Raw genomic sequence first — 26,097 nt, 5'->3', positions numbered from 1 at the left:
ATGCATGTATATATAATATTATATTTAATATAAATATTAAAAAAACACATATATGTTACCAGCCATCTTGCAAAGTTTTGTTCTACTGTTAATATTCGCCATGTTTTTGAGTAATTTTGCTGTGGGCATTGTATTTTTCCATAATTTTCTGCCATAGAAAATTGCACAGATTTGCAGATGTGAGACATGAAGTACCGAGGGGTCATTATTGGAATTACTTTTTAGCCTAACTTCACGAGCAGTTGTAGCTGTTTGATATTCATTCGTTGAAATTCAAATTCTAAACAGGCTTCAAATTTTTAAAATCAATCAATTTTTGCATAACCATAATCACATTTTTGATTTCTGGCCCAAATTTCTCATTTTTTAGTTTTTGTTACGTTTATTGCCAGCGATTATATAGCATGCAAGTCTTGGTTCAAGATCTCTTGAAAAGTATTCTTTTTTTTAGATTTTTTGTCTTTTTTGTCTAATAAAGTCACATATTCTCCTGACTATCAAATTCTGTTCCGGAAGTAAAGCTGATACTCAGACCTGTAGTTCATTCAATTCTTTCGATAGTAATTGAGGGATTGTCGTATTAAGTTTTTTTTTAGTAGAAAATTGTGAAAGTGTAACTTTGGTGCTTTCTTTAATTCTTTCAAAACTTTTATTTTTATTTTAAAAAATTAACTTTATTAGGAGAGTCGTGAAATCATATGTAAAATTGATCATGTAAAATTACACTTGTCTGCTATAATACAATATTTTTGTATCAATGAAATCTCAATTTGAAATCAATCATTGTGTGGCTATTTTATTTGAAGTGTTATTTTGAAGTGTGAAATTTGTAACAAAGATTTTACACCCTTTACAATTCCCTCTTTGCTTCAATTTTTAGTTTATGCTTTTCCATAGCCCACCAGCTACCATTGTGGTTAATTTCCCAGTTCAAATTTACAACTACCGTTTGTCTTGTTTACAGTTAAGTTGTTTACAACTGACTTTGAGTCGTTTTCTTCTGGACATTTTGCTGGCCTCGGGAATATAATTTGAGCATAAACGTTTTCCTTGCAACGTTTGACATATTTACATTGGATATTTTTGGCAAAAAAATATATTTTAAAATTTTTGCACTCAGCGTGCCCCGTCATTTATATTGATAGTCCCCTTTTACTGAAAACTGTAAGTTAAACTGTTTGCTGTTTCTTTTTTCCGCAAGAATTTGGTGCACGATCAATTTATTGGTTCGTCAGAACTTACATTTAATTTATCGTTCCACTTTCCTCATTTTTGACGCCGTGCGATAAGTTTAGATAGCTGCAATTAACTACCATTTTCAGAGGTTAATAAAACTATATTATCAAAAATTGAATTCCATAACTAAGAGACTCTAAAAGCTGGACAGGTTTAGTTTTTAAAGTCACAGGTTTAGTTTTTTTTCAAAAATAGTGAAAAAAAGTTTATTTGATTTTTCTTTTCACATACAAAATTAGTTTTTCAAAAATCATTCTTTGATTCAAAACCCATTTTTGAGAAGCACAATAAAGCTTTTTTTGTTTGGACGTTTTGTACCAATATATATGTGTTTCGAACAAAATAAAGAATTTGAAATTTAAGAAATACAGATTGATGGAGTTTTTCATGATCTCTCCACTTATTTTATTCTTAAGAATGATATCAGTGGAGAGATCATGAAAAGCTGAATCGATCTGTTTTTCTTTATATACATATTAATAGATATGAAACCTAGGTTTAAGATTTTCTGCGCTCTGTTTCGCTAAATACAGATGTCTCTTTTAATTGAGCGTATCATCTTTCTCTGTATTTGTGTGCATGTATTTGAGTGAGCGTTTGTGTATGCATTTGCGCGTGAGATCATTTCTAGCGTCTACCGGTGACCAAACAAAAAAATTTACAAAAAATTTGGCTTGCAGCTCCTACCGTCTTTTGACGCCCCATGTGGAAAACGCTTAAATTACATCTTTGTAGATTTCACAAGGAAATTAAATAGCCTCAAAAAGAAAATGCTTCCGAAGAAATTCGATTATAGTTGTGTTCATCGGTAACGATGTGACACAAAGTTTTGAATCTTTTTGATGTTAAGCGTATTGGGCAATTTAGTATAAGCCCACCAAAATGTTATTGGAAGTATTTTTCGTAATGAGGGCTTGGAAAATATATTTTGCATTGTTTTTCACATCTATAAATACCAACAATGGAAGTGTTTTTTTACAATACTTTGAATTTCAGAGTTCATCAAAAGACATAATCGTTAACTCAAAAAGTGCTACGACACTACTAACTCTATCAAAAAGAGTGAGACACTATTATCAACAAATATTACTAAATTGAGGGGCTATATTGCAACTGTAACCTTGCTAGAAAATTTATTTAACTAAATTGAATTTGTTTCGTGTTTCTTTATGATATCCTGTATTATTTTGAGCCAATTCAATTTATAGCGAATTTGGTGCATTTTAAACGTGATATTTACCTCTAATCATTGAAAACGGAATATGCCCTCTCAATATATGTGAATGACAATATTGCACAATGGAATTCCACATAAAGTATTTTGCTGCAAAAAAAAAGACTTTTTAACTTTGATTTTGAAAAAGCAGAACAATGTGGTGACAAAAATAATTAAATTATTTTGCAGACATTTGGTATCGGTAGACGCTAGTAAGGATTAAACAAACTATTTATAACTTTTGCTAATTTATAGCAAGCATTCGGTTGCTATGTCCTTCTCTGCATGTTTTGATCCTTATCGAAAAAGTTTTTCCGACAAGTTAATGTTAAACGCGTAATCTTTGTTGCCATTTTTCTTAAGTTTTACTTTTCGTGGTTTGTTATTCCTTTAAACAATTTTTGAATTTTAACAATTCGTTGATTCCATTTTAAGAAAATTTGACATTTAGGTACATGTAACAAAAAGCTGAATATTGTTACTTTTTGCCATTATGCCAAAACATGTAACATTCTGCCATTTTTTGTGTTGAATGCTAGTCCAAATGCAATCTTGAGCTCTTTAATTTTAGAAACTCTTATAATTTTCTATAAACAAAGTTAACTTGTTTGCAAAATACTTTAGTTGATTTCAAAGAAGAAAGCATTAAAACTCTTAAATTAAACTGTATTTTTTCTCAACACCTTTTATTTTAAGTCTATATCTAGTTAGTGTGTTTTTAATTTAGTTTTCACTTTGGATACTAAAAGTATTTAGGTTAAAGACCAATTTTGTAATTTTTATTGAATTGGATGAATATTTTTTTTGTTTGCAAAAGATTTTTACCTTTTGCTTTGTTTTCTAGGTCTAAAAGAGTTTGTGCTATTTGACTAGTTGTTATACCTGCAGCACGGTTCTTAGCGACTTGCAGTTTTAATTGTTTTTGCAAACACTGATTTCCGTTTGCGAATGTTGGCAAATGGATTTAATAATCACTTAGTTTCCTTGGTTATGTACAAAGTGAGAGTTTAATATTTCCAGCCAATCCACTTAAAAGCGAAGTTCATTTTGAAAGTGATATATACATGCAATCCTTGAAAAGGCACATTGCGCTCTCAAATATTGTGAAATATATTTATGGCCATTTCGCGGAATGGGCTTATACAAAATATTTTGCAGCGAAAATAAGATTTTTCTCAATTTCGAGTTTAAAAAGAAGAATGCTGAGAAGAATTTCCGTTTAGGGAAACAACTCTGCATCCCTAAAATTTGTATGTACTTAACACACGTACAATGTTTTAATATAGGAAAATAGAAATGTGGTTACAAATGTGAAAAAATTAACTCGCGAAACTTGGAACAGGTAGACGGTAGTAAGGATCAAACAAAATTTTAACCTTTACTAATAAATAACAAGCATTCCGTTGCTCCGTTCTTCCGTTTTTCACCATTTTCTTGATCCACAAAGATAGTTTTAGAGACAGATTGACGTAGAACGCAATATTTTTACTTTTGTGGTATTAGTTTTTGTGCTTGCAAGTTTGTTGTTTGTTTGTCTTTTGAACAATTTTTGAGTTTTAAAAATTTTCTATCTCTGTTTTAACAAAACTTGACATTTAGAGTCAGGTAACAAAATGCAGGTCTTAAACTCTCTAATTTTAGAAAGTCTTATAAGTTAAACTTCTTTGCAAATGTTCAAAACTTTTGTGAAAATATATTGGCTAATTTTCAAAAAAGCATGAAACGCAAAAACTGTATTTTTCCTCTAGCCGACTTATTTTAGGTCTATATATAGTTAATGAGGTTTAGTTTCGTTGGAATTTTGATACTAACAGCACTTATAATAAAGAACAATTTTGTAAATTTTGTTGAATTAGCTCAATTTATTTTATTTGTTTTCATTAGATTTGTGGCTTTTGCTTTGTTTTCTAGGACTCTTTGGTAGAACTTTTTGGTGAATTTTGGTATTTGACTAGTTTTCTATGTCTGCAGAAAATATGTTCACGACTTTCATTTTTAATGTATTTGCAAGCATTGATTTCCGTCTTTGAACGTTGTCAATTAGCTTTAGAGTTCACTTAGTTTGTTTCTAATCTACAGTAGCTAGTAACTTCTGGTTATATTTAAATTGAAAAGTTCAAGTTAAGATATATTGACACTTTATATGCCTCATCTGTTGCCTTAATCTTTAGGCCAAAATTAGAAAAAGTAGAAGAAAAATGGGAAGAAATTGCTTGAAAGATTTAGGCCAAATTTTACAAAAATTGTTAATAAATAATTCGGATTTTTTCCGTTTGTGACCCCCCCCAGCTTAGTGGGCGCATAATATTTGCAACCCCCCCCCCCCCCCCAACCACGTGCCATATTTTTATATAATGATTTACTATGTAATGGCACGTGCTCTGTATCTGGGGGCGCAGAAATTACTGTGGGGGGGGGGGGGGGTGGGTGGGTGAGGCAAACGGAAAAGATCCAATAAGTCTCATTATAAATTCAGTGTCACTATGTGAACAATTTTAACTGCAGTAAATATCTTTGTAGAAAATGCAATTATAACCACAAAAATCAAAGTCTTATGAAAGTCAAAATTTTTTCTACAATTATTTCCGCGGGAATTACTTGACAAGTAGCTGTTTTTAAAATTTTCAGCCTTTTTCGCCAATATGCTCCTTTCCATTTTGCATCGCTGTTTTCGCAATGAAAATAAATGGTATTTCATAGTCATTGGCTGATAGGGCTAAACTGGCACTTTTTGTTGAGCATGCCATACCTTTACTTTTGGCAAAATTAGGAAAAGGTTACAAAAGATTGGTGTGCCACTTTTTCCAAGATGTAATTTTTTATTTTATTTGTTAATTTTACATGATGGTAATATGTTATTATAAAATTTTGTCACGAGAACTCATCCTTGAACCACAGTAAAACTACCTTTTACTTTTACAAATATCACGACGTTTGTTATGCAGCATATTGTCAAAATCTATTCAAGGCATTTCAGATGTGAATTTTCGGGGAAACTTTCTCAAATAACAAAAATTTGATTTTCTTTTTTCTAAATTCTTTTTTTTTTCTAAATTGTGAGTTGATATTTCGTGTTTGCAGGCAATTGAATTGATGTTCAAACATTTTGTGAACAAGTGCAGTTCCGGCAGCACCTACGCGGTTTCGGAGGGCGGAGACAAGGAGCTGCTGAGGCACGGAGACCTAGGCATGAAGAAACTATTCGAGCACACTAAGGCCATGCGACAAGCCATGATAGAAATACTGCAGATGATTGAGGGTAAGGGTTTTTAAAATCAGGTTGCAACCCTGGCCGAGGAATGAGCAAAAAAAATGCAAGAATTGAGCGGAATTTGAGCGGACAGTTTAGCAAAAATCCGTTCAAAACCCTTTTTGACCGGAATGAGCGGAATTTGAACGTAAAAAAAAAGAGGAAACAAGCGGAATTTGGGTGGAGTAAAAATAAGACGTATGCGGAATTTGAACGGAAATCAAAAATGAGCTTGAGCAGAGTTTATCCAAGCATACCCAAGTTGAGGCACGCGACCATCTTCAGCTCTGATCAGACCATTTTGAGCAAAAGAGATAAGACGCGACCGCAGTGACAGAGTCTGGAACCTACTCCACGCTCCGGCACTCCATTGCGCGACGCAAATTCTTTTGATAACCGCCAATTTCAGTCTGTAATTCTCTCATGTGAGCACCATATCCCTGGGATCAGAGCTGGCTTGAATCGTGCACCTCAGCCCGGGTTTTAGTTGGCTTAGGGGGCTATGGTCTCTTGTATGCATTTGCAGGTAGAATCAAAGTGGAGATGGAGTTTGCTACGACAGTGAACAAAATGGCTCTGCATCAGAAGAACGCCCTGAAACACATGTCGCAAACATTCCCATTCGTCGACATTCTTGATGTTAGATAATTTATACTAGCGCACATGTACACCTAAATTTTTTTAGGCATAATTTTGCTGAATTGGTCGTTTTAATTGCTGAGTGGTCGGTTGTGGTCACTTACCTACAGTAAAGGACAATACTTACAACATTTTGTTTCTAATTTCCGTAAAAATTTTCCAAGTTTTTCAAATATGAAATGTCAACTTTGCCGATAGTACTTACGATTTTTCTTCAAAGTTTGACAAAGTTTGTGAAAATTGGTGAAATCCAGAAAAACTTGACTCTTTTGCAAAAAAACGAATTAGACTGAATAATACGGTTAAGTAAGCCTATGGCGGTTTCGAAAAACGTCTGCTTTGATACGTGTAAAGCAGAATTTGGCCAGTTGATTACTTTAGGAGCAGCACATTAATCAATAGCCACTAGAAATTTTCTTCATAATATATTCCAAAAAAAATGTTGAATGCAATTATTTTGTCGTATAAGTTCTGCGATCCTACAGGTCTGATAAATGTTTTAAGAACTGCAGACTTCACAATTCAGAACAATCGAATTAAAGTCTCAAAATAATTGTCTGATAAGTAAAACAACATATCTTAATTCATCATAAAACTTAAATGATAACGATGTGTTGTCATTTACGACCCAAAAAAAAAATATTTAAAAAGTAATGCACACTTAAAAAAGTTGGTTATCATTTTGTTAAAACTTAAAAGCACAAAAACTCCTCGGTCACTGAAATGTGCACAATTTAGGACAAAAATTGACACTAGGTGAAGATCGAGCTAAAGAAAGCCAGCAAATCACAATAAAGTTTAAAAAGCTTCTAATCCTCCATTATCTCAGAATGGGCTTGCAAAATGAATTGATAAAATCTAAAAAGAGAAGTTTGCGCGTTAAATTGATACCATCAAATATCAAACGCTGATTCGATATTTGTTTAATGTTTGAAATTTTTTTTAGAATAACTGTTGTATTAAAATAATTAGGTAAATTTTGCGGGGTGTTAAAGTCCAGTTACTACAATTTTAAAAAGTAAGCAAATTTGGTTTATTACACCTTCATGTTTCGATTACCTCCACTCTGATTTAAATCTGTTCTTTTACCGCCCCTATTGATATTTAAACAGGGACGAAGAAATTCTGGAATAAACTGGTAACCTAAGTAAATATTAGAACACAAGTTTGTATCACCAAAGAAAGTCATTCCCTTGACACGGCGGTGCTTGCGCCCTGAAGTTAGGTACAAGGCACAAGATGGGCTATTATTTATGTTTTAATGTATTTAGAGTATCAAAGGTGATAAATAAGGCTCTTTTTATCAACAATTAATAAAGAATCAAAAAATGTGATTTTGACAATTCAAGAGGGCAACTAATTGGGGCAGTTAAAAAATAGGGCACGCAAATTTAGAATTAAGAATTCAACTAATTGAGCAAGAAATTTAGACAAATGTGCGGTAAAAAACGGATCAACGAGAAACTGGGAGCACAAACGGAAAAAAACCGAAGAAACACATTTCTATTGTGTTCACGTTTTTCATGTGCGGTTCAAAGGATTAGTTTGGCCGCATTGAGGGTTTAGTGCGTGATTTTTGTGGAACCTTGATTATCCAATGAACAAAACTTTTCCGAGTTTTTGAAATTGTTCCACAAATGTATGAAATATTATGAAACCAATCCACAAGGCTTATCAATACTCTAACAAAATAGTACTCAAAACCTTTGATACTCTAATGCTAATGACTACGCACTCCATTACTATGCAAAAATTACTTGGCGAAATTAGAAATTTTTGGGTTCTGAACATTGCTATTTTTTGAAGCGTAAAATTTGGAATTCAAAGTTCAAGTAATTGATCAGCTTGCACTTTTTAATGTATTTTTCTGTAGTTCTTTTGCTTTCAAATTTTTGCTTCAGAACCGTTTTTTGTCATAATAACTAAACGTTGTCCTAAATTATTCTAAATTCTAAATGCTTCATTTCTATATGTAAATAAATATTTTTGAGTTGAGTGATAAGTGGCTTGTATTGTAGTTCATCTAGATCCAATTTTTCCTTAAATTGAGCTTTCTTAAATGTTTTTTCTTTAGAGAACTGAACGATTTCGGGAAAGTTGTTTGGGGATACCCATGGTATAGTATGCCAGCATGCTCCGTAACGTTCGGTAAATTATTAAAATTTTCTTGATGTAATACAATTATTTTAAAATTAAAATGAAGTAAAATCATCTTCATTGTCCGACAATGTTAATTTGGTTCGTTTGTGCCGACAAATTTGTTTTTTTTTTGCAGTCGTGTTTGCGCTTCATGTGCTCGGTTGGATTTTGTTTTTTCAATATTTCTCTGTTTCATGATTACTATTTTCTCAGCAAATAATTAAGAACTAATTTTTGAGAAATCAATTAGATAGAGCTACCCAAATATTATAGAACTATTTTTATTGGCTTTTAATTGTTGTCCGGTTTCGTTTTACAGGGACTGGCTACGTTTCAACTGTACACCGGCCGGTAAACTATTCATTTTTTAAAGGCAATCATAGTTTTCTAAGTATAATTTAGACCAATATTACCAGTCAAGTCTAGTTTTATCGAATTGAAATAGATTGCAAGTGCTGTGACAAAAAACGACCTAAATTGGTAGTCAAATTATCAAAAGGTTGCGCGAATTAGGAAACTGGTGTTATCAGGTTGTTGAAAACATCTCTACAGCGCCTTTGCAAAAACAGCAACTTGAACTAGGAATTTGATAACTTCCAAAAGGTGGAATGTTTTCAAGTATAAAGAATAAATACGAAAAATATTTTTCTGTCACTCGAGAATTTATCTGCAATCTATTTTTCAATGACAAAAATTCTTTTACTAATCAGCGTTCATTGCAATTGGATAGGGTATAGTTAAATATTGACCAAATTTGTGGAGTTGCGAAGTTCATCATGAACATTTTGATTTTAAACAGGCGAAGTAGTGCCAACAAGTATGTCGTACAGATTTACAATCTGTAGATTTGAATTGTTTCGTAGTGCCAAATAGAGTTCTTTACTTCGGCCAATTTAGGAGTGAATTGGCGGAGCGATTTAAGGCTTTATTTTGTTATTAGAATGTTGCCTATTTGAGTTACAAATTTTAGGCTGAATTGGCGGAGCGAAATCGCGTTCGATTATTTGTGGTGTATTTCGCTTAGCGAAAGTTACCAAACTTTTGATACGTCTGAATTTAGACTTTGGCAAATCGAAATCTAGTTAAAAGAGAGAGTCAACTATTTTGAAATACGAAATTAGGAAGAATGAAATTAGGCAAAATTAACAAAACTGCTTCACAATTTGTTCATGAGATAACATAACTAAAATGCGGCAACTTACAATCACGAGACAGGGTGAACAGACAGAAGATCATGCATAGGATATAAACAAATAAACAAGTATGAAATCATAAGATTTGATCTTCAAAATTCAACTAAATGGATAAACAAATTAAAATGGATAAATTGAACTAAATTAAGTTAAACAGAAATTGAACTAAATTGGTTACACCAAAGTAATGAACTCAAACTAAAAATGTACTATTGTACCACATTTCCCCCTTGGCAAAAATAAATAACATGTTATTTATCAGAAAATTAATAGTCAATATGTACTTGTTAAAATAGTTAATACTGTAATGTTTTAATCAGAGTTTTGGATGCCCAGTTTTACTCATTAATCGCTTTCACTTTCATAATATCTCTCCGCTTCGCCAACTGTCATGGACAACTCTGGTTCCTCGTAATTGGGAGACACGTAGAATTGAGTTGGATAAGAGGTTGTTGGAGAGCATGGACCGACTGTGAAGTTTGACTCCTCTTGGTTGGACTGTGCTGCAGCAGTTTGTATTGCCGAGATTAAAGACTTGTTTTCGATTTGTTGTTTCTTAAGGTTTTGCCGTCTTTTCTGTTTTCCAATTGCTGCAGTACTTGGTGTTGTGGGAGGGCATGATTGGATTGGAGTCACAGATTCGTCCGATTCTGTGGTCGATATGGCGGAGCGTTTTTGCTTTGAGGGAAGTAGCGCTGCGGATGCTTTCGTGGCTGCTTTTCTCTTTGGTCTGCTTGGTGGCTCCACGATAACGAAACTTGAAGTCGGTAATCCCATTGGCACCGCGAGATCGGTATTTGACTCTGTGGTTTGATTTGGCGGCGCCGTTGTCTGTTGTGTCTTTGGCTTAGTCGGCATTCTTACTCGGAGGGCGCGTGTAACATTGGAGTGAATAGACGACACTGTGCTGACCTCATCTGCCACTTTTCTGTATTTCATTTTCTTTCCACCTTCTAACTTTTTTCTTGATTCCTTTGCATGGTGTTGTATGAGTTCCTCCGTTGTTTTTCCCGTGGGGAGTTTTGGGCGTCTGTTTGCGTAAATTTGCAGATCTGTATTTCGTTCCGCCTTTGTGCCGAACTTTGCGAGATCGGAATTCCTAATCGTTACCTCTCTTTTGCCCGGTTCTTTGATTACTGAGGTGTTTTCGTTCGTTTTCACTACTGACGATCCTGGTGCGAGAACGTCATAAAGACCGTCGAGACTTTTCTTGGATCGTTTTGTTCGTGGTCTCTTCTTTGCCAATTTGACCTCCAGTGACGATTCTGTTCTTGGTAACGGTTGGCTAACATCTGGATGAGAAATTAATCTCGATTCTTTTTTTGGGTCATCCTTTTGTCTTTTCATTGCCTCTTTGCCCAATTTGTCCTTGTTTACTTCCATTTCAATGTCACTTCGCTCATCCTTGTTCCAATTTTCGTCTGTGATGAGCTGGTCCCATCTGACAGTCTCCAAATCTAAATATTTGTTAAGAATATTTTTGTAAGTTAAGCTTTTTGGATCGGGATTAGTCGTTATATTGCTTAATGGTGTATTCGCTTTTCTGCCAAAATGTGCCTCAAAAGGTGATATTCCAATAGTCTTTTGACGACATATTCGTAACTGATAAATTATTGAATTTATTGATGCTTTCATATTGAATTGATTTTGCGCCGCCGTTTTAATACAGGCTAAGCGTTTCTTGATTGTTTGAATGAGTCTTTCAACCAAACCAATAGCTCTGTGGTCGTGTATTGGCGCCTCGATTAGCTGTATGTTATTTTGATTACAAAATGTTTTAATTCGATGCCCCGTTTGACATCTAGCCTGATCCAATCTAATCGCGCGGGGTATACCGTGTAGCAAAACATATTCTTGAAGAAAATTTAAAATATTATCTGCATTAGCTCTATCAAATACTTCTGCTGTTGGGAATTTCGAAAATCGATCAATACATGCAAGAAAATAAATCTCTTGATTTTTTTCATTATAGATTGGTCCTCCAAAATTAATTTGAATCTCTTCATTAGGAACTTTACATAACTTTAATGGTGCCCATTTTTTTGCTGGTATAATAGGTTTTAAATTTTTACCAATCTTGACACAGGGGTTGCTTTTTGCTGTTTTGGTTGCAATATCCCTGTGCATATATGGCCACCACGCGTGTGTTGCCATATCGGTCATTCCCCATGTGCCAGGATGAGTTGCGTGGATTGCGTCTACATACGCATCCTTGATTGCATGGGGAAGAGCAATTCTGTCGTCTATGCAGACACACCCATTCTTCACATGTAAGTCCTTCCAGAAGGAATGAACGTAGGGTGATATTTGCCTACATCTATCTTCATTGTCCGTCAAAATGCAGTCGCGAACCTCTTTCAAGATCGCGTCCTTGGTTGTCAGGCTGGCCATGAGAGAGCTTGAGAAGATCTTTGAGAGCGCGAAGTTGAATGAATCGAGGTACAAATCGTCTACTGATGGCGAAGTGGCTGTTGTGTCTGTAGTAGGTGTAATGGGGGTCACGGGTGCCTCTTGGACAGTAGAAGGTCCCGCCTCTGCAAATCTGACTCTCGATGGGGTCGATTGTTTAACAGTCATCAGTGTTTCATCATCAGAAGGTGATTGAGAAATCATGTAGACGTTCTTGAATTTTGTTGCGATACGTTGAAAGTGATTTAAATTAGAGAGTGACTGTTCGGTGGGTCGGTTTAAGGCAAAAAGCGAGTGAGGAATGTTAGTTGTCTCGATTTTGGGGATGGAATTTAAATTATTTATCGTTAATTCGCAAATTGAGTCGTCAATTTGCGTGCTTGTAGAATGTTCTGGATTTCGCGGTGCGAAATCACTACATAAGTTATTAGTGGAATTTGGATTATTTACGACGCAATTTGTAGATGGATTTCGCGCTGCAAAATCGACGTAATTTTCGGCATTTAATAAGAAGCGTTTCGCACTACGTTTAATTATATCCAATTTAGCTACAATAAATTGCTCGTCGTATGTGGATATATTAGCAGCTTGTTGATGCGGGTCGCGAGATATATAATCCACTAATCCCATTTTTGTGCCCGGAAGGTGATCAATCGAGAAATCAAACGGTAGTAAACGATCTACCCAACGTGTCAGTCTACTATTGTATGATTTGTTAGATCTATTTTCTCTCATAATAGAGAGAAGTGCTCTATGATCAGTTATCACAGTAAAGGGTTTGCCGTATAAATAATACTTAAAATGTTCCACTGACCAAACAACACCCAGAAGTTCTAGTTCGTTTATACTATATCTGTCTTCAACAGAGTTCAAAAATCGCGACGCGAATGCTACAGTATGCCACCCATTAGGCGTTCGTTGTTCCAATGCACATCCCAATCCTTTACGCGAGGCGTCACATTTAATTCGTGTTTCTAATTCCGGGTTGAAATGTTTATTTTCAGTGGTTTCCGTAATTTGTTCTTTTATTAAAGAAAACTGTTTATCGTGCTCTTCCGTCCAGAGAAATTTCGAATTTTTCTTAAGCAATGGTCGTAGGGGGTAACATAATTGTGACAAATTCGGAATAAATTTTCCAAGATGGTGTACAGAACCCATAAAAGAGCGAAGTTTTTTAAGATTAGTAGGTGCCGATAATTTTCCAATTGCATCTGTTTTACTTGAAAGTGGGGTTACGCCTGATTGTGTAATATTATGACCGAGCCATTCAATCGTCTCTTTTGCGAAGTGACATTTTGCACTGTACGTACATTTTGCACTGTACGTACATTTTGCTGACTGCGCCATGTCGTACAGATTTACAATCTGTAGATTTGAATTGTTTCGTAGTGCCAAATAGAGTTCTTTACTTCGGACAATTTAAGAGTGAATTGGCGGAGCGATTTAAGGCTTCATTTTGTTATTAGAATCTTGCCTATTTGAGTTACAAATTTTAGGCTGAATTGGCGGAGCGAAATCGCGTTCGATTATTTGTGGTGTATTTCGCTTAGCGAAAGTTACCAAACTTTTGATACGTCTGAATTTAGACTTTGGCAAATCGAAATCTAGTTAAAAGAGAGAGTCAACTATTTTGAATTACGAAATTAGGAAGAATGCAATTAGGCAAAATTAGCAAAACTGCTTCACAATTTGTTCACGAGATAACATAACTAAAATGCGGCAACTTACAATCACGAGTCAGGGTGAACAGACAAAAGATCATGCATAGGATATAAACAAATTAACAAGTATGAAATCATAAGATTTGATCTTCAAAATTAAACTAAATGGATGAACAAATTAAAATGGATAAATTGAACTAAATTAAGTTAAACAGAAATTGAACTAAATTGGTTACACCAAAGTAATGAACTCAAACTAAAAATGTACTATTGTACCACAAAGTATCTGAAAATTCAACAATGGGGGAACTAAAAGTGTTTCCTCAACGGAAATATATCAGGAAAAAAAATTTTTGTGCTCGTCTTGATGAAGCCACTGGTTTGATGTTAAGTTTTTCAAAATTATGTCAAAACCGATTTGACGGGGACCGACATTTTATCTCATTAAAAAATTTCTTCAAAATTACACTCTCAAAGCAAAACAGAGGGTCTCACTTTATTGGCATAGTCGTCACTGTGCGCAAGGCTGCATACCTCACCAAAATAACTTAGAGCAAGACAAAACGATTTTTTTTTTTGAAATTTTGTTCTTTTTTCCAAACGATCTGAAACTATTATTTTATAATTTGATTTTAACCGTTTCGGATGAGAAAAATAGATTTTCATTTTCTTCAATTAAATTTGTCTGTTGCTGTCTATCTAAATGAGGATATTGGTAAGCGCACATTTCAGCAATTTTTCATCACTGTTTCCGAGGGAGAAAAGCAAAAAATCCTTTATTTTTTAATCTAATTTCCAGAGCGTTTTTGGGCTAAAACGTTTGAAGAAACGATAGTTACTACTTCGGATAAGCTCATCGGCGGTCCGTTCACCTATTCTGGGTTCATCCAGGTCTAATTTTGTTTCAACAGAACTTGGCTACAAATGAGCACGACTACTCTCTCAACATGCTAACGATGGTTGATAGGCTGACCAAGAAGGAATTCATTGATCCCCTTAAAGCCAGGATTTCCGATTTTGATGACGTCACACAGGAACTCAAACGAGAGTGGAGTCGCAAGCAAGCTAACTATGAGAAGGCCAAAGATAACAGGTTCTTATGCATTTTCTTTCATTATTGTTGACTATATTATTCTATTTAATGGAAGAGTTCTTAGATTAATAGCAGGTTTTCGGGATTTTTTAGATGATGCACCCTCCAGTTCACGGGAGAAACTATACGAGAACCCCACCCGCACGTACTTTTTATAATACAAATATAAGTTTCGGCTAATTTTTCTGATTGCTATTAAAAGGCATTTCGAGTGTTTTATTATCAATCAGTAACAACTCATAATACTCTCAAACTTTTTAAAGTTATATTTTTTCATATTTTAGTTCATGAGGACAAAGATTCTTGCTTACTAGTTTTTTCACATACCATGATTCTCCTAAGTTTTTCCTCTTATCGAGCACTGTCTGCAAAAATCTGAACAATTTTTCTTAAGAAGAGAAAACTTTTTCCTGTCTTTTCATCTACTCTTTTGGAATACACCATGTATCACCCCCCCCCTCACCCGCCCCTTGTTTCCTCGGTCTTTAACTCAGGTATAGATTTTGACGTGAGAAAAAACACAAGTCTTTAATCCAAGTGAATCTAAATAGAGCACATTTTGGCGTGTTGCTGCCCGATTAGAGTTTTTTAATACTCAGAGAGCAAGATGAGAGCTGCAAAATTTCTGACTTTGGACTTTGACACGGGATCTATAAGAATTGAGTTTGATTTAGCAAGGAGGCCTATAACAAGTACTATAATGCATGTGTGGAGTATGAACGTCTTCTGACTCGGGGATCTGCAGTGGAGAACGCAAGGCTGCACGAGAAACAATACGACAGAAACAAGAAGCAGGACGAGTTCAACACTGCTCGCAAGGACCAGACCAAAGCATATGGGGAGTTGTGTGAGAAGAGACAGTGGGTACTAACTTCTACACTCAATGTCGTTTGGCAGGTACATACACACCCACACGCACTCTCTCTCTCTCTCTCACACACCAACACAAAAGAACACACCACACACGCACATGTACGCATACGCGCGCGCGCGCGCGCGCACGCACACACACACACACACACACACACACACACACACACACACACACACACACACATATACATACATACATACATACATACGTACATACATACATACATACATACATACATACATACATACATACATACATACATACATACATACATACATACATACATACATACATACATACATACATACATACATACATACATACATACATACATACATACATACATACATACATACATACATACATACATACATACATACATACATACATACATACATACATACATACATACATACATACATACATACATACATACATACATACATACATACATACATACATACATACATACATACATACATACATACATACATACATACATACATACACACGCACACACACACACACACAAACACAAACACACACACACACACAAACGCCCGCACATACACACACATACACACACTGATACACAAACACGCGCGCACACACACACGCGCCGCGCGCACACGCACACAAACATAGACACACAAATAAGTATACAGAAACATACACATACATACCCACGCAATCTGACGCACGCACGTATGCAAACACGCATACAGCCCACACAAAAGACACAGGCGGAAGAACACGCCACACACAGGCAAACCACACGCAGATATATATGCACACATATACTCATAAACGCACTTACAAAGATGTACACGCATAAATATACGCGGACACATACCTACACAAACATACATATGTTTTAATGTTTTTGAAATATTGTTTTTTCTCAAAAAAATATGAACAATTTTGAGTCTTTTTGCATACTTGTGTTGCTTAAGAGGGCCGATGATATATGCCGTTGAAGAGAGAAGGCGGCAAGCGAATGAAAAAGTAAACATTAACCACGACCAAAGCTTAATGTCTAATTTTTTTATAAAAGAAGGACACCCAACAAAATCAACATAGCCTCATATGAATTCTAATATTACTAAATTAAACCTTACTTCAACCAAAACAGATAAAGAGAAAGAGACTAGTTAGCAAGTATGCAAAAGGCTCAAAACTTTCATATTTTTTTGAAAAAACAATATTTCAAAAACATTAAAACTTATGACTGTCGGCTTCAATTATTAAAAAGGTTGAGGTAAAATTCTATAGGAAGTTAATGAGACGTTTCATTATCCAGAAAAATTCCCAGGGCTAATGAAAGAGAGGAAAGTACTACAACCTAAAAAAATCTGCTAAAAATTAGTTTCCAACGCAATAAAAATATGAGTTATTAACTGAACAAAAATTTTAAAAAAATTAAAAGGCTCTTTGTTAAAAGCCAGTAGGATAAAGAACAACATTTGTTTTAAAAGCCAGTGGTATCAAAGGAAGAAAACCAATTTTTTTAGAATAATACTGCTACTTAGATTAAAACATTAAATGTTATTTAAAGAAAAGCGACTTTTTATTAAATTAGATTAAGCAACACAGTGACAGAAAAAAGATTAAAAAGATTGTAGAGTTAAAAATATAACGGAAACTATAATGCAAAAACATTCGAAGTCAAGAATAGCGTTAGGCATTGACTGCAACTCTTCAAGAGGTTCACTCATTCTCAGTTAAAAGCAATTGAGTTTGGCGATTGTCCAGGCGTTGTCATAAAAACACAAAAAAAAACAAAAATTAAATGCCATAAATGAAAACATATCAAGTAAATCTTGCTACACAAAACGCTATCGAAGCCTATTAAATTTTAAACTGTTCACTAAGAGTGTTACATATTCTCATCTGCACCCTTCCTTCGAAGCTTTTTTCGGTGACCTGTCATTTAAGCAATTATGCCAAGCAAATGTCCAACATCTGAACAGAAAATAAAACTTTGTATCCAAAAAACCAATTCAAAACATAAAATCCAGTGAATTCTAAATCCAGTGCAATATTCTGGCAAAAGCTCAAATATCAACTGCGTTTTTTAATCAGAAAAAAGGAACATTATTTGAAAAGTCAAAAACGATAATCCTTACTTTAAATATAAAAGATAGGCTAGCTTGCAGCTCGGGGCTAATAAAAGAGCGAAAAGTACTAACAACCTAAAAAAATCTGCTAAAAACTACTTTCCAACGCAAAAGAAAATAAGAGTTATTAACTGAACAAAATTTAAAAAAATTTAAAGGGCTCTTTGTTAAACGCCAGTAGGATAAAGGACAACATTTGTTTTGGAAACCAGTGGTGTCAAAGGAAAAAAACCAACATTTTTCAGAATAAAACTGCTACTTAGATTAATATATTAAATGATTTTTAAAGAAAAGTGGCTTTTTATTAAATTAGATTCAGCACTACGGTGACAGAAATAAGATTAAAATGATTGTAGAGTCCAAAATATAACGGAAACTTAAAAGCAAAAACATTCGAAGTCAAGAATAGCGTTAGGCATTGACTGCAGCCCCTGAAGAGGTTTACTCATTTTCAGTTAAAAGCAATTGAGTTTTGCGATTGTCCCGAAGATGTCATACAATTACAAAAAAAATGAATGCCATAAATCAAAACATATCAAGTAATTATTGCTACAAAAAACGGTATCAAAGCCTATTAAATTTTAAACTCATCACTAAGAGCGTTTTATATACTCAACTGCACCCTTTCATCGAAACTTTTTTCGATGACCTGTCGTTGAAGCAATTATGCCAATCAAATGTCCAAAAACCTGAACAGAAAATATAACTTTGAATCCAAAAAACCAATTCATAAATCATAAAAACCCAGTGAATTCTAAAACCCAGTGCAAAATTCTGGCATAAGCTCAAATATCAACTGTATTTTGTAAACAGGAAAAAACGAAAATTATTTGAGAAGTCCAGAAAGATAATCCTTAGATTAAATATAATAGATAGGCTAGCTGTCAGCTCAACATCACGCCATTAAAAACTATCACTAGTATCACCAAGGCATATAATTACAAAGAAACGACGATGCACATCAAATAAAAAATGACCAAAATATAAATACAATGTTACGCAAACAAATTGTTGAAGTAATCATAACAAGGTGGTTTTAAATGAATGTTTATTATATGTTCAATTGGCCGCAATTTTAAGTATATTGAGATTGTCCCCACGGTGTCATACAAATACAAAAAAAAAAAAAATTATATGCCATAAATCAAAACATATCAAGTTAGTATTGCAACAAAAAATGGTATCAAAGCATACTAATTTTTAAACTGTTCACTAAGAGCTTTACATATGCTCAACTGCACCCATCCTTCGAATTTTTTTTGGTGACCTGTCATTGAAGCAATTATGCCAAGCAAATGCCCAAAAACCTGAACAGAAAATAAAATTTTGAATCCAACAAACCAATTCATAAATCATAAAACCCAGTGAATTCCAAAACCCAGTGCGAAATTCCTGCAAAAACTCAAATATGAACTGTGTTTATTAATCAGAAAAAACGAACATTATTTGAAAAATCAAAAACGATAATCCTTATATTAAATATAATAGATAGGCTAACTTGCAGCTCAGGGCTAACAAAATTTCCCTGGGCTAATAAAAGAGCGAAAAGTACTAGCAACCTAAAAAAGTCTGCTAAAAATTATTTTCCAACGCAATACAAAAATGAGTTATTAACTGAACAAAAATAAAAAAAATTTAAGGGGCTCTTCGTTTAACGCCAGCAGGATCAGGAACAGCATTTGTTTTAAAAACCAGTGGTATCAAAGGAAGAAAACCATTTTTTTCAAAACAAAACTGCTACTTAGATTAAAATATTGAATGATTTTTAAAGAAAAGCGACTTTTTATTAAATTAGATTAAGCAACACGGTCACAGAAATAAAATTAAAAAGACTGTAGAGTCCAAAATATAACGGAAACTTAAAAGAAAAAAACATTCGAAGTCAAGAATAGCGTTAGGCATTGACTGCAACCCCTGAAGATGTTCACCCATTCTCAATTAAAAGCAATTGAGTTTTGCGATTGTCCCGGCGATGTCATACAAACACAAATAAAAACAAAAATTAAATGACATAAATGGAAACATATCAAGTAAATATTGCTACACAAAACGGTATAAAGGCCTATTAAGTTTTCAACTTTTCACTAAGAGCGTTACATATGCTCAACTGCACCCTTCCATCAAAGCTTTTTTCGGTGAACTTTCATTGAAGCAATTATGCCAATCAAATGTCCAAAAACCTGAACAGAAAAAATAACTTTGAATCCAAAAAACCAATTCATAAATCATAAAACCCAGTGAATTCTAAAACCCAGTGCAAAATTCTGGCATAAGCTCAAATATCAACTGTATTTTTTTCAACAGAAAAAAAACGAACATTATTTGAAAAGTCAAGAACGATAATCCTTAGGTTAAATATAATAGATAAGCTAGCTTGCAGCTCAACATCATGCCATTAAAAACTACCACTAGTATGACGAAGGCATATAATTACAACGAAACGACGATACACATCAAGTAAAAAATGAACAAAATATAAATACAATTTTACGCAAACAAAGTGTTGAAGTAATCTTAACAATGAGGTTTTAAATGAATGTTTATTATATGTTCAATTGGCCGCAGTTTTAAGTATATTGAGATTGTCCCGACGATGTCATACAAATACAAAAAAACAATAATTAAATGCCATGAATCAAAACATATCAAGCTAATATTGCAACAAAAAACTGTATCAAAGCATGCTAATTTTTAAACTGTTCACTAAAAGCGTTACATATGCTCAACTGCACCCTTCCATTGAAGCTTTTTTCGGTGACCTGTCATTGAAGCAATTATGCCAATCAAATGTCCAAAAACCTGAACAGAAAACAAAACTTTGAATCCAAAAAACCAATTCATATATCGTAAAACCCAGTAGATTCTAAAACCCAGTGCAAAATTGTGGCAAGAGCTCAAATATCCACTGTGTTTTTTAATCAGAAAAAAAAACGAACATTATTTGAAAAATCAAAAACGATAATCCTTATATTAAATATAATAGATAGGCTAACTTGCAGCTCAGGGCTAACAAAATTTCCCTGGGCTAATAAAAGAGCGAAAAGTACTAACAACCTAAAAAAGTCTGCTAAAAATTATTTTCCAACGCAATACAAATATGAGTTATTAACTGAACAAAAATAAAAAAAAATTTAACGGGGCTTTTCGTTTAACGCCAGCAGGATCAAGAACAGCATTTGTTTTAAAAACCAGTGGTATCAAAGGAAGAAAACCATTTTTTTCAAAACAAAACTGCTACTTAGATTAAAATATTGAATGATTTTTAAAGAAAAGCGACTTTTTATTAAATTAGATTAAGCAACACGGTGACAGAAATAAAATTAAAAAGACTGTAGAGTCCAAAATATAACGGAAACTTAAAAGAAAAAAACATTCGAAGTCAAGAATAGCGTTAGGCATTGACTGCAACCCCTGAAGATGTTCACCCATTCTCAATTAAAAGCAATTGAGTTTTGCGATTGTCCCGGCGATGTCATACAAACACAAATAAAAACAAAAATTAAATGACATAAATGGAAACATATCAAGTAAATATTGCTACACAAAACGGTATAAAGGCCTATTAAGTTTTCAACTTTTCACTAAGAGCGTTACATATGCTCAACTGCACCCTTCCATCAAAGCTTTTTTCGGTGAACTTTCATTGAAGCAATTATGCCAATCAAATGTCCAAAAACCTGAACAGAAAAAATAACTTTGAATCCAAAAAACCAATTCATAAATCATAAAACCCAGTGAATTCTAAAACCCAGTGCAAAATTCTGGCATAAGCTCAAATATCAACTGTATTTTTTTCAACAGAAAAAAAACGAACATTATTTGAAAAGTCAAGAACGATAATCCTTAGGTTAAATATAATAGATAAGCTAGCTTGCAGCTCAACATCATGCCATTAAAAACTACCACTAGTATGACGAAGGCATATAATTACAACGAAACGACGATACACATCAAGTAAAAAATGAACAAAATATAAATACAATTTTACGCAAACAAAGTGTTGAAGTAATCTTAACAATGAGGTTTTAAATGAATGTTTATTATATGTTCAATTGGCCGCAGTTTTAAGTATATTGAGATTGTCCCGACGATGTCATACAAATACAAAAAAACAATAATTAAATGCCATGAATCAAAACATATCAAGCTAATATTGCAACAAAAAACGGTATCAAAGCATGCTAATTTTTAAACTGTTCACTAAAAGCGTTACATATGCTCAACTGCACCCTTCCATTGAAGCTTTTTTCGGTGACCTGTCATTGAAGCAATTATGCCAATCAAATGTCCAAAAACCTGAACAGAAAACAAAACTTTGAATCCAAAAAAACCAATTCATATATCGTAAAACCCAGTAGATTCTAAAACCCAGTGCAAAATTGTGGCAAGAGCTCAAATATCCACTGTGTTTTTTAATCAGAAAAAAAACGAACCTTATTTGAAAAGTCAAAAACGATAATCGTTATATTAAATATAATAGATAGGCTAGCTTGCAGCTCAACATCATGCCATAAAAAACTATCACTAGTATGACAAGGCGTATAATTACAAAAAATCGACGATATACATCAAATAAAAAAAGACCAAATTTTAAATAAAATTTTACGCAAAAACAGTGTTGAAGTAATCTTAACAATGAGGTTTTAAGTGAATTTTTATTTTTTGTTCAATTGGCCACAATTTTAAGTATATAAAATATCTCAATAGTTGCAAACAATTTTTCAATTCGTTCAGTTGAAACAACAATCCCGATTATTAAAGCTAAAAATGGCGAAAATTTACAGCTCCCTACACCATTCGTATAAAATATTTATTGCACGAACTCACAAGAAGATTAACATTAAACTTGAATACTGAGTCTTTAGAAATATAAATATTTTTAACTGTTAGTGAAAAATGTGATTCGACAAAAAAGTTGATAAATCAAACCTGATGAATAATGGAAAATAAAAGAGTTATATTAAAAGGAACCGGCAATTTTTTATTCCGGAACACTTTCATAATACTTGGAGTTAATACTCAACCTCTCTGAAATAAGTGAAGATTGTTTTGGCAGTTTTTAGCTTTGTTTATCCGGTAATTTTGAATAAATTGTGCTATTGAAGCAGAAATGGTGCATTTCTGATGAAACAAGGCTGACTTTTGAGAAAAACCCGAATTTTTTGTCGGAAACGTAGATGAAACACCTCAGCAACACTCCTTTTTGTTCGAAAAGAGAAGAATCGCTTGCAAAAAATTCATCATTTTCGTTTTCAAGAAGGATTTTATACCTATATCCCTAATATAATTCGAAATAAAATTGAAATTTGAAGTATAAGTCATTTTATTGAGTGAGATGAGTCACGTATGATCAAAACCTATTCATCCAATTTTTTGAATGATTTAAAAATCCATGACAAAGTAGAGGAGAGAGAGATAAATACATCAACTGTACAAAAAGCAGTTATTGAGAGAAAGAAGTCACTCAGAACATTTTTTTTTCAGTTTTTGCCGTGTGAAATAGCGTTAAACGATAAAATAAAAGCATCAGACGACGAAACAAAGAAACGTTGCATGGCACCTGCTCAAATACTTTCCAAAAAATTAGTTTGACTGATTACCCGAAAATCTTTTTTTGTACAGCAACATCGAATTAAGGCAATCTACAAATCCCATTGTTCTATATGCCTAAGTACAAAAAAATTGAAAACAGATGATATCTTGATCCAAGATTCAACGTTTTAAAAAAACTATAAGTAACAACCCTTTAAAAAAGGATTTCTGCTTCGCTAGAACGCGTAAAAGTTATAACAACCTTGTGATAAGCAAGGACAAAACGAAGCCGAAGAGAAAAAAACAGCGGCCTCAAGCTAAGAGAACTTCTTATTTACATACCAAAACTCCCTTCCACATTTATTCATGAGGCCTCAGCATTTATATAGAAGTTTTAGCGGTGATGATGGCTGAGAGAGACAATAAAACTACAATGTCCATTGAAAATTTGAGGCTGTGAATTGGCCACAATTACGCCTGACAAGAAAACCAACAACAATTGTTGTCTTTGAGACTGAGCAGTAAGATAAAAAACTGAAAAAAAACATTCAATGTCCAAAATTTACCTTTTTAACATAATTTCAAAATCAAGAAAACCACTGCTATGAACCGCGGTGGATAAATTAAATCCTTTTTTTTATCTTTCTCCATTCTGTTCTTTTGTTATGCAAACAACGAAATCTGTCGTTAATAATATTTAGCGATGAAGCAGCAATAAAATTAGCAGACATACGTCATTGAAATCACTTTCTAATGAAGTAAACAATTAATTCGGATGCTCGAGGAATCATTAGCAGGAGATGAGAAATGTAATTATCGAGACTGAATTACTACACCATATATTATGCAATGAAAAATCGATATACTCAAAACTCCTTTAATAATTCTTCATAACAACTATTGTCAAAGTCGTAATTAGCACAAGATTTGAGCCAAAACAAATCCACTAATTAAAAAAAGCTTTTTTCAGACATGTCTCAGATGAGATCAAATGATAAAACAACATTAAGCACAAGAAATACTCGCAAATCTCAACAATTCACAAAAACACGAAAATAGATATCGTCAATATCAAGAAAATACTTAGCAAGCAACTCAAACCATTGTTCAGGTGCATATTTGCATAATTATAAGCAAATGAGATTTTTTTGATGCTAAGTGATCAGACCACAAAAATAACAAAAATAGAGACCAAAATCAAAAATTAACTCTTGTTTTTTTTGACAACAAATAGTGTTGAAATAATCAAAAGCATTCGCTGAACGTATTCGGTTCAACGAAGCAATTGCAGACAGCTAGAATTAGAACACATTTGTATTCATAAGGTTTGTTCACATAATGTATGAATACATATTTATAACACTCAAAAGAAGAAAGATCGGAAGCAGAACTAAAATTGCCTCAATTGAACAAAATTCTCTTTCAGAAACCGAAAATTTGTCAAATAATTAGTTCTAACTTCACTTTAAAGATTCTCGGGAAAAATTTTTTCTTCAAATTTGCCAGCTTTACCATTTTCCTTTCTTTTCCAGCCTGATAAAAATCAATACTATAGTTTGACTTCTCACTAACCTGAAAATGCAGAAAAGTGTGAACAGGTCCTAAAAAGAGGGACTCACCAAAACAATCCAAATACTTTGGACTGTAAAAACAACGAAAACCGGAAAACAGATACGCTCAGCTTACATATTTTAGCTTTGAACGAAAAAACTTTTTTAAACAATATTATCAAATTTTTGAGCAAAACTGACAAAAAAATTAGGGAAATTGCAAAAAATGTGAACAAAATATAAGTTCAATAACTCCGTAAAAAACGAATATCAGAAAAAACTTTGGATTCCGTATTCTACGCTTTCTAATGATACACTCGGACGGGCTTTCTAATGATACAATCACAACCCCCGGTGCGGACAAAATTGAATCAACAAAAAACCGTTCGAGGATATGGCTCCCCCCACTAAAGCGGCATTAGCGCACAGAGGGCAGTTAACAGACTAAGCAGCTGTCTTGGACTGCTACTTTTTTCTAGTCTCTAAGTACGTGATTCCCCGAAACTGCTTCGGAGAGATATAAAAGTTTTGCGCGAAGGGCTGTTCTCAATCTAAAATTTTCCTCAAACACCTCAACTCATCTCAATCCCCCCTCCACCCACCACCGCCACTCCCCTCCCCCACAACCTGCGACCTCATCCTTTTTGTCTTCCCAACGCTTGGAATGATAAACTTTCAATCTCAAATGGCACATTTGATTTTAATGGTTGTTGAAATGTCAGCTAGTACAACAGAAATTTTTTAAAATTGCAGACTTTATGATATAAAAATTTAGTTTGTGGCTCTGAACTAAATTTATTCGAGGTTTTAGTTTCTTTTAAGGGTTTTGATAATCTATGTTCTCTCAAAGTACAGTCAAACGAGAACTATATACTCAAAGAACTTTGCACAAAAGAAATAATTTGACAAGATAAAAAATGTGGCAATGTTTTAATGAGAGGCAATGTATACATGTGAAAAAACAAAAGAGGGTTAAGAAAAGAATTTTTTCTTTAGAAAAGTACCAATTAATCAATTAGTGCTTACTAATTGATTGGTTGGTACTTTTCTAAAGAAAAAATTTTTTTAAATCCCTTATATGGATAAACCTCTGTTTACGTGTGTGCGTGTGTGTCTATGTGTGTGTCTGCGCGATAGTGTGTGTATGTCATACTGTGTGTGAGAGATATTGTGCGCGTATTTGTGTGT

The 26,097-nt window shown here is 33.7% G+C and overlaps 1 protein-coding gene across 1 annotated transcript in view; it reads left to right on the top strand.

Annotated features, from left to right (window-relative positions):
* LOC142334650 (rho GTPase-activating protein 45-like) overlaps positions 1-26,097 on the top strand; it is a 75,630-nt gene that overhangs the window by 22,121 nt on the left and 27,412 nt on the right. The window contains exons 5-8 of the mRNA XM_075382855.1: positions 5,534-5,711; positions 6,229-6,341; positions 14,655-14,836; positions 15,511-15,733. Coding sequence (XP_075238970.1) covers positions 5,534-5,711; positions 6,229-6,341; positions 14,655-14,836; positions 15,511-15,733 — 696 coding nt within the window. The remainder of the gene's footprint in view (positions 1-5,533; positions 5,712-6,228; positions 6,342-14,654; positions 14,837-15,510; positions 15,734-26,097) is intronic.

The sequence above is a fragment of the Convolutriloba macropyga genome, chromosome 2 (assembly GCF_964194025.1).
Source record: "Convolutriloba macropyga chromosome 2, txConMacr16.3, whole genome shotgun sequence".
NCBI classification, from domain to species: domain Eukaryota; kingdom Metazoa; phylum Xenacoelomorpha; order Acoela; family Convolutidae; genus Convolutriloba; species Convolutriloba macropyga.
Note: the sequence above shows the minus strand (reverse complement) of the source record. Positions and strands in the feature narration are given on the sequence as shown.